The following is a 10,990-nucleotide window of genomic DNA, read 5'->3' on the forward strand; positions in this document are numbered from 1 at the left end:
ATTGAGAATTCGTGAAAAGATTATTTTGCAATAGAAAATTAAAGATAAAAATAATTGAACGTGCTACACAGAATATCTCAGAAATCAGGGGCACTCTTCATATTTTGATTATAAATAGATGCTTCAATATTTTACACCTAATTCTTTCTTAAAATCTAGTTAATATAATCCATAAATAAAAATTTAATTATATTATGAGCAACCTGATAAATATCAAAAGAAATTTTCTTCGAGATCTTAACCTAAATTTCTGTAGATTAATAACTTTTATAAAAATGATTTATCGAAGAAATGTCCTCGTTTCTGATATCATAACGTATATATAACAAAGTAATACATCGCTTTTAATTTAACTGGAAATTGAATTGGAAATATACCACTTATCACAATTCTTTTCCACTTTGACATTAAATAGATAAACTTTAAGTGAAATATCTGTAACTAGAGAAATAACATTGCTTCAGGGAAAAACATCACTTAAAGTTAAGTGAAGAGTACATAAATTTGTATACGTCAGCTATTAATATTCTTGAAACTTAATTAACCCTAATTCGTGACGTTTGCATAGAATTAATCACCAATTAGATGAAAACTACCTCTTCCCTGAGCAGGCAACTCTTACTCTCCATCATCTAGTGGATCCTTACAAAGAATTATTATAGCAACTTGTTCGTGTAAATCAATCAACTTAAATAGGAAACATATACGAGGTATATTTTCGATTCACACGCGAACAAAGTAAAACTTGTAATATATATGAAAATATAATTATTTATTTTTGTAGTAGAATTACGTCAATTATCTAAAACAGATCTATATCCTTGTTTTTGTAAGGGAATCCTCTCACGCAATCTATATTTTATATACTTGGCGAACGTGAAAATATATGAAGGAATACTTGTTAAAAGATGATTATGCTATTATACAACTTACTCCGTTAATGCAATATTCTACGTATATATGTGTTACGTGTAAAGTTGCGTTATATCAGCGGCTCTCATTACCTCGCCACGAATACGCGTGAAAAAAAATGACGCAATAAACCGAGACGTGGATATAAGAAGAGCTGCGTATTTGCAAAACATTTTACTATGCAAATGGTTTAAGTACGTCAGAAAAACTTGCGTCAACAGTTCAAGGTGCAAATCTAGATCGTGTGTAAAAGAAAAATATTGCTTGAGTAAAGATGGCACATAGCATTTCACAAAAAAAAATAAAAAAAAAATCGTACGTATAAAATTCACACGAGAGGAGATTAGTAGATTTAAAAGAATTCATATAGAAAATATTTTTCACGGTGCGCTTATTTCGGATAATTTAATCTAAATTACTTTATCATAATCTTTTGTCTTCTCGATCAATCGCGCAGATTACGCGATAAAAAAATAAAAGAAAGACATTTTTTTCGCCAACGTTCGAGAAACGTCTTATCACGCGGTGGTTCTTCACGTCTTCGAACGTGTGATCGAGAAAAACACATCGACGTCACTGATTAACACCTGTCAGAAAGTTCCTTGACGGATCGCGTTCCACGATCATATAGATTGAATTTTGTTTTGGTGTGCAATCGCCGCTACACTATACCAATTTACTGATACATAAATATGTAAAGTTATCGTGCGCGTGTTCATATTATCTATCGTAGTGCATGCTTCGATCGCGCCCACGCTTCTGCGTGATTCTTATCGTATATAAACACATACAGGTATATGTAATACCGGAAATCACAAAGAGATACGTCATTTAAATACATGATCCTATTTTTTAATTGGAAATTATAATGGCATGACTATATGTGATGTCATTGAAGTCATCATGCGCTATTGCATAAATCATGAAATATTAAGCAATCATTGAATTTTATGTTTAGATCATTTAGATTTTTCATATCGAGTTAGAAAAAATGAAACAATAATATTGTGGAGAACATTTTCGGGAGAATGTATTTCTCTATATCATTTTTATACAATTTCGATATCTCGAATGCACTGAAAGTAGAACTTCATTTTATATGAATATTAAAAAAGAAGAATGATTGTTCTGCAATAGCTATTGCAATAAAAACACATAGTTGAAGAACTCACGTAATTCTCTGGATATTATAAAAAATATAAATTAATTTTTTTTAACGAAATCTTAAACATAAAATTGTTACAACATCGAATACAATTTATTTCTAAGAGCGCCGACGTTGTTAATATATGTTAGCTGCATATCTTATAGCGTTTCTAGCTTTTAGAGTACTAAGAGTTTCATGTCGTTCTACTTGGCACAATTTGCATTAATTAGATTTAGCCAATATCTTACAATTGACCAACCACTTAGATCCACTACTTAGATCAAGTTGAAACAAAATATAAATTTGCGCGTGCATATTCGATACATTCTCTCCTTTCACCTTCTCGATTTAGAGACAGCACGAACGTAAATTTAAATCGTAAATTAACCGTTCGAAGCTTTCGCACCCACGTTTATAATTAATCACATCCATAGCAAGCAAATTATCGTCAAATGATTTCTCAAATCAAATTGACAAAAACTTAATCAAAGAAGAAAGAGAGAAAGAGACACTTTCATGAACATTTGAAAAATGTAATGTAAACCGGAAATAAAATAAATTAACTTTCCTCTGTACTACATATATAACTATTTTCTCTATAATTATGCGTATTTTGCACTAGCAGCGCCTTTTTTCTTAAATTAATTTTTAAAAAATTGATACACATACATAGATGTGTGGCTTTAACAAGATGATAAAAGATCTGATATTACAATCGCAACGAAAATAAAGCATCTTTTCACTCATGCCCCGTTCTATTAACCGCATCCTGTGCCTATATTTAATTCTTCCGATTGCGCTTTGTGTATCTCACTAAGAATTAGTCAGTCAGTGTATTATTTGTGTGAAAGAGCAATAACGGACTGTCAAGCTATGGGTCTCAGCGGGCTGGTACATGGTCAGGTAAGATCTTTTTCAGGATCAAAATCTGGGAAAGGATACGTATACTGTCCTAGTATCTGCGTTTCTTCGTTTATTTTCGAAGGGCAGCTGTTACGCTGTGGACCGGATACCGAGAGAATACTCTCCAGAAAAAAATCGATCTATTCTTTTCGACTTAATCTTACCGTAGTCGCGTGCGAAAACATAAACGTGCAAACTCTAAATAAAAAAAATTACAATATTTGTAACATGTGACATTAACAAATGATAACAAAATATAATAAAAAGATAATGACGGCAAAGATAAAATCGCGTGACGCAGTTTGAACAGATGTCGCAGATGATATTAATTAGTAATCTAAATAAAAACTGTCACATTGACGTTTAGAGAGTGTTTAGAGTAGTTAGAATATTTTACGTATTCAATTTTGTTATATTTTGTCTTTAAAATCACCAGTTTTTTTATTATCACACAAAGAGCCTGCTAATTCGTAGATGTTACATACCAATTAGAATTTAAAAAATGATAAATATTTAGAGACTTCGTTGCATTCTTTCGAATATTTCGTGAAAAAAATTTAATAATTCTACAAATGTAAATTTTCCCTTATACTTAAAAAATATCCGACATTTAATAATTTTAAATTAAAGCTTTCTTTTATAATATCTTTCGATTATCACAATCAAAATTATATCACTTTTATATATTTTATCATCTCACGTGAAGTAGGTATATCTTTCGTGAAGATGAGACATCGTTTTCAGTTTTCAGAACATGTTCGACAAACGAGACACGTCTGTACACTTCTCTACGGTTCATTTATCTCCCTTCCTTCCATTATGTCGTTTCCGCACAGTTTGCGTAGGAGGATCCATAACATCCTTTCTACGCCGACATCCTCCTCGAAATCATCTCGATTTGTAGGATTTGAACGTCTCATCTCTCCATAAGCTGATATTTTTTCCCTCTCTATTTCACGAGACATCCGAGGTGCAAAACGAAACAGCCGGCGAACCGGTTCAAGAATTTTTCGTCGGTTCCTTGTCCTGGACTTTAAACCGGTATCTCGTCGCAAGCGCGTGGCGCGCAAAAGCGCAACGCGTAGGCAGACAGTTCTGCAAGCCGCGCGCGTTTCACAAATCGTGCGCGACATGCGTTCCACGCAAGGCTGGCTCGTTACTTGTCATGAGAAATCGGATTCAAATACTAGATGTATCATAAAATGCCAACTCGGCACCAATTTTCATTTTTTCTCTATAAATCTGCCGGAGAAAGAGAGCGGGAGAGATCCCATTACAACGAATTCATATAATATGCTTGCAGAAACTTCTCATTTCAATGAAACTATCTCTTTGTACTATTTTTAAATACGTACACGCTTTTTACAGTTATTTTTTTCGATAACTGTAACATTAACGTACAAGAGTAAGTGGGTTACTTTCTAACTCTGAAAACATTCGTCTATCTAACAATAAGAGACATAAACTAAAAAGGTTTGATTAGTTTCTTGATGCTTACAAAGTTTGTAGATTAAAAAAATCGATAAAGAAACGTACAGAATTTAAAAAAATAAAAGTAAAAGTAAAATTAGAAAAATTTTTTTAATTGACAAAAGTTACACAAATTCACGCAATTTCGTGATTTTATTATATGTATAATATTTATCAATTTTTTATATTTTTTTCTATGTGTGTGTCTATGTATATTTGTGTAATACTTCATATTCTATCTCTTTAATATAATGTAAAACATTGGAAATGTTAATTAAACAAGAAAAATTTTTGCATTTGAATATATGGTATGTACACAGAAAATAATAAATTACGTTTTTTATATAATATAATAAGGTGAAAATGGCATACAAATAAGATTGATGTAAAAGAAATTATAATTATATATCTTTTCACATTACACCGAATTCATCAATCATTCCATAATATTGCTTAATTTGTTACTAATTGTATGACTTCGAAGAAACGATCTAAGCTAATCATCGGCTTGTTAAACTGTACACAAAAAGCGATGAGTAACAATTATCTTTGATTATCGACATCCGGTTTCTTGACGAAACGATAATTTCGCGAGCGGCAATACGAAATGGGACAATTTTGTATGATTGCATTTCCCTGATTGTTTATTGCACATCGCGTAGTAACTGGACTATGCCATATAATGGAAAGTTACATTAAATCGTGCAATATATTATGAAAACAACATGACAGCACATGCGCGATTTTACAAAAGACGGTGCTTGCACGAAAAAGCTTGCAATAACGTTATAACACTGATGAGATGAGATGACAAAAGTCCGTGTATGTGTGAGGCACAATGACGTGTGAGGTGAAATGGAAGTGAATATTTATCGTCAAGTAAGTGAATCGCAATAGTAATAATTTCCTAGCACTAACAATAAAATTATAGTAAAAAATGTCAATTAATGATTTTATTATGAAAAATACTAAATTGCGAAAGCAATTTTGCATAACACAGGGAATAATAGTTCGAAAATATTTTAAATTGACAAACATTACTGCATCATTGTTCTAATAATTGCACTTTACGCGTGCAATTATTACACATTATACCGAAAGTACCGAGATTATCGCGTAAAAAAATTTATTTTTGTTTTTAAAGTATTTTTGTTTCTGAAGTAAATAACAGAATCTTTTTTGCAATTATGTGCATTGATGGACTGACTTTTGGTGGATGTGTTAAGCAATGTTGAACAATCAACAGCCTAAATTTCTCATTTATATTAATAATGTGACATTTACATCATCGACATTATCTCATCACGCGTGTTTTAGTATATTTTTACGCGAGATGATGTAATTTAAGAATATAATGTTCTTTAATGCCATTTTCGGAAGAAATGTTAAAAGTGATCAAAAAGCGAAAATGAAAGAGAGCTTTAAACAAATTTGTAATTGACACAGATGGTATAAAATATTATGTATTTAATCATTTACATAATATATTGCAAAAATCAAAGTAAACTCTATTAAAAAATATTTTTCTCTTTCTTTGTTTTCGTCTATTCTAGAGAAATTCCGCAAAAATATTTTTCGTTTTATTTATATCTGCCTTTTTATTTAATCTCCCGCGTTTTTCAATTTATTTTTATCAAATACAAGTCCACTGAGTAAAAACTTTTGATTTCAAATAAATATTTATTTAAATAGTACCATTTGCACATTTGTTTGAAACAAATATTTTTTATCTGTTTTGAAAAAGAATGTCTTATATCAAATAAGTATTTTTTCACGGCAAATTAATATTATTAGTTTCAAACAAATGGTGTAAATGGTACCATTTAAATAAATATTTATTTGAAATCAATAGTTTTTTTTCGAAGATGCATAATGAATTTTGAACATCAAGGCTCTAACTCTTAAGAAATCTTGCAAAATAGATTTTATTTATATTGTTTTAATCTATGATTCTTTAGCCAATTTATAATAAATTTTTCCTTCAACCTTTTCTCCTTATTGCTTAAGAATAAATGTTTGTCACGAGAGAGATGTATTTTTTAAAAATGTATGAAATTAAATGTTGTGTTCCAATAAGCTATTATCCGTCACTGGGAAAAATACAAGGTATTGATCAGCAAAGAATATTCCATACGTGACAATGGTACAACACATGCGTGAAAGACGAAAGGATCTCCACGTTCCTTCGCCAGTCTCTCCCATTGTTTTCCAATCACCGAACAGGATTCCCGCATATTTCTCGATGACTAATTTATCCGCAATCATGACACGTAAATAACCACTGACCGAATCGGTATAGAATCGAGATGATCATTGCATACGTGATAGATAATAACAGCCGCTGTCTCGTTTTCTTATTACCGAAAATTTTTAGTGACATGATGCACACATACATATATAAAGTACACACGTTAATATACACGTATGTTTAATCATGCACTGGAAAAAAAGTTATTAAATTAATAAATATTTATTTGAATACCTACTGCCTAATAAATTATTCATTCAAAATAAATGAATATTTATTTGTTTTGAAAAATATTTCCTTATATCAAATAAATATTTTTCACAATACTTAAATCAATATTATTAGTTTTAAAAAAATGATTTATTTGGCAGTGTTGAAGTAAATACTTATTCGAATTCAATACATTTTTTTCAGTGTAATTTCGGCTATTCGTATATGATATATATATATATATATATATATATATATATATATATATATATATATATATAGATATATTGTGAATTTCAAAATAATTCTCAAATGGAATTTGAAAATTTCACGCACATTCTCTTTGATAATAAATTAAACAAAAACTACTTTAGTCTTCAAAAAAATCAAGTGATTGATCAGACAAAAGATAATTCTATTATTTATCTACTTTCGTCATCCTTATGGTTGAAAGTTAACAAAGGAATGAATCATTTGTAGTCTTATGTATATATATATATATATATATATATTTGTACGCCCACATTATCGATCAGTGATCGAGGAATTATTTCAACGTAAATATTTAAGAGCCTATGGCATGCCGGAAGTCGTGTTAATTGCGCAAAGATATAATTAATAACTAGAATATCTTGATAAAACTTTGCAGGCAGTTTTCTTTATTCCTTTAATTAAAGAATAAATTCAAATTAAGATTCTTTTTATTACAAAAACACATTACTAGCTCTTGTTAATTAGCTAATAGCTCATTAAGGGTGCACCGCATTAATTTCTTGTTAAAGAAAACTTGCTCATGCAAATATCCTTCGGGTAAAAACCCAAGATACTTTCGTACTGCGTAATCAATCCGAATGCTCGTAATCGCGAAGATATAAATTTAAAAATATATGTATGTTCAAAAAATCACCGAAAAAGAAATGTGCGTTAATTATATAGTTGTTTACCAAGAACAAACTTTGCTTCCGAATAAATTTCGTCCGATAATACCAAATCGTTAATCAATGAACTGTCAACGACGCACTCTGAGTCAATCGTGTGTCGCATGACGAAATATTCGCACAAATGACACCAAGTGTCAAAGAAGAAAAGAAGAATATATCTAAAAATCTGACTAAAAATACTGGTGCAGTAAAAGATACTGGTGGTGTCGTCATTTCTCATGAAAAAACGAAACCAGTTCTACGGATTATCGCCTAGTGATAATATGTGTATTCATATTCCCCCCGAACACGAGACAAAGGTTATTATTATTTACATAAAAATGTTTATCCTTATTGAATTTTGAAAAAAACATAATTCGATTTTTCTCTAATTCCTTGCGTTTTTATTATCATAGGTCAATATTGTTTCTCAGCTCGAGCGACATAAACGTTATCACGTTTTATCAATTGGTAAAATATAATGTAGTAATCCATTAAGCTTTTATTCAAACAACATAATCTATTGAATTGTGCGATATATGTATATAGATCCATTTTATAAAAATAAATTTATAATTTTTTTCATAATAGAATATTGTTAACGAGGAAATAATTTTGTAAAATTCTATGCAAAATAAGTTAGTAATAATTAAGAACAAACATAAAACTGCCGCAATAGTTTTGCTAAGCGATTCTAGACAGGGAATTTTTTTGTGTTACTTCAAATCAATCACAAATTATTCACGTGCACTTTTGTAAATCGTATTATATTGCAAACGCAACTTGTGATAAGACTCGCGCTGTCGAAATGAAGAAAGACGATAACGAAGCGAATCACGCGTGACTCCGGTTCTCTTTTGTAATGACAGCCGCCACGTGGAGTGCTCAATTTTCACGGACTGTATCGATCACCACCGATATAATCCATCTCCTCTTCCTTCTTCTTCTTTTTCGTGCCTGTTCCGCACTCTTCGTCTCGCGGCGGTTAATCATCGCGAACCAGCCACCCACGTGAGCGGAATGGCATGGGATAAAAAAAGGTGGTCGAGTTGATCAATATCCGGTGGTCGGAACGCGGGAACGTTTGGAAACGCCGTTTATGCGAAGGCCTGGCCTGACTCGAGCGTGATCCAGACACCACGCAATCGTGGCCTTATCTCGTTCTTTTTCTCTCTCTCTCTCTTTCTTTCGAGATGTATACGTGGCCGCGCACACGTCTTCGCAATGCCCGGAGTCGATCTCCGCGTGCATGTGCACCCTGGAGTATGTCATTAAATCATGAAATATGTATGTATGTGTATATCTGTGATTTTGACACGCGAGACACACACAACAGCATCACGTGCTCATTTACACATATTTCAGAGAATGCATGGTATATAGAAGTCATCGAATATTGATATAAATTATATGATGTAATCCTGTGCTACGGTATATTTTACAAATCAACTTTACATACTACAACTTTATATCAACTTTACATTATTCTTACTCTTACACATATATACATATATCAATTGCGTAATAATACCTAATAGAATTTATTTTATTTTTCTCATACTATTTGGCTGAGCTATTTTCGATCTCTGTTCTATTTGCATCTTTCTGCTGAATTATTTTCGTTATTTTAAACAACACAATGATAGATATATTTGAGAGTTCTTTATTTGATAAATAGAAAAATCTGAAGCTACAATTTATTCATCAAGGATTTACGCGAAATTCTATTCGTCGTACGTCGTTAGGAAAAACTGAATAATCGAAGGTAGGAGATCCGTCACGGTCACACGTGGGTGAAGTTACATGCCCTTATACGCGCAATTGTTTAAAGCCTGCCTCCCGCGCTCTCCAACGAGGAGCGTTAAGGTAGGTAGGTAGGTCAAGGGCGCGTTGCGCCGAGCAAAAGCCTCTGCAAAGATCTCGTGTCTCGCGAAGATTGCGTACGTAAATTTTTAAAGATGCCGAACAGACTCTAAATTCTTTGCAGATTATCGATTTTTCTTCGCAATTTCAAAAATTGTATATTGTCAGATAAATATTCAGAATAAATCACACTTGATTACTTTCTTCAACACTTGTCAATATATTTAAATAAGTATTACGTGTTTATTTTTTATAGTTAAAATAAAAATATTGTATATTTGCGATCAAGTTTGCGCGTAATTATTTTCTGCGGTATCTGATAACAATTTATTCTACAGAATAAAACTCCACTACTGTATATAGTATAAGTACACGCTATACATGAAAGACGCTTTATGTGATAGATAAGCTTGACATATGTATATAATACCGCGTGTTGCGATTCAAAGAGTCCACGTATACATATTGCGAGTACGTGTACATATCAAAGTGGTTATAGTGGCCAGTAGTACGTAGATGTTTCCGATCAATTCCTGATCGCTTTTATCATTTATGACATTTATCGTCATTTTCTCGAAGAGGTACAAGATAAGATTGGTACATACCAATGCTGGCTTGTAACGATGAAGCATCCGTCGTTTTCGCGAGTATATCTGCTTCCTCGTGACGAATTTGATGGACCGCCTTCTCCTAAACGGCGACAACTGGAACGATCATCCGCGTGCGCAATAGTAGCACGTGTTACGATAGCAGCAGCGTATGATGTAATGCGTTTCCGGTGATTCGAGGAATTTGCGCGTGCTTTTCCATCTCGTTAATGATATCATTGACCTCTGAAAGGTATAATGAATTTTCTAGGTTAGGTCAGAATCGATAAACATGTATATTATACTGAAAATATTACCAAGTATCTACAGATATACGTGCAAACTTTCTATATAAATAATCGCGTTATATTTCTAGCAAGTTTGTATCTTTTTCATAATAGTTTGACAGTTTATCAACAAAGTATTGATTGTATATAAAAGTTTTATATAAAAATCTTGAGACATGTGTAATATAGCAATTTGTAATATGCAGCATATTACAAATTGCTATATTACACATGTCTCAAGATTTTTATATAAAACTTTTATATACAATCAATACCTATATAATTCCTTATCTTAGAAAAAATTGAAAAAATCGAGAAGATGCATATATATTAAAATATATATTTATATACGTGTATATATTCTGCTTCAGTATATTCAGACTGCAATATCTCATTTGTACAATCTCAATCGAACGTAAAAAAGGCATATAACATAAAATATC

At 31.6% G+C, this 10,990-nt stretch overlaps 1 protein-coding gene across 4 annotated transcripts in view; it reads right to left on the reverse strand.

The window, feature by feature from the left end:
• LOC114943489 (putative RNA methyltransferase CG11342) overlaps positions 1 to 10,990 on the reverse strand; it is a 41,717-nt gene that overhangs the window by 7,334 nt on the left and 23,393 nt on the right. For 3 of the 4 annotated variants that reach the window (XM_029319122.2, XM_029319124.2, XM_029319125.2), the window contains one exon: positions 10,279 to 10,506. In XM_029319122.2, the coding sequence (XP_029174955.1) occupies positions 10,279 to 10,305 (27 nt within the window). In that variant the 5' untranslated portion in view covers positions 10,306 to 10,506. Of the gene's footprint in view, positions 1 to 10,278; positions 10,507 to 10,898 lie in introns of all 4 variants that reach the window. The other variant, XM_029319123.2, reaches the window with a different exon arrangement.

The sequence above is a fragment of the Nylanderia fulva genome, unplaced genomic scaffold (genome assembly GCF_048542155.1).
Source record: "Nylanderia fulva isolate GAGA-0341 unplaced genomic scaffold, ASM4854215v1 Scaffold8, whole genome shotgun sequence".
Taxonomy (NCBI): Eukaryota; Metazoa; Arthropoda; class Insecta; order Hymenoptera; family Formicidae; genus Nylanderia; species Nylanderia fulva.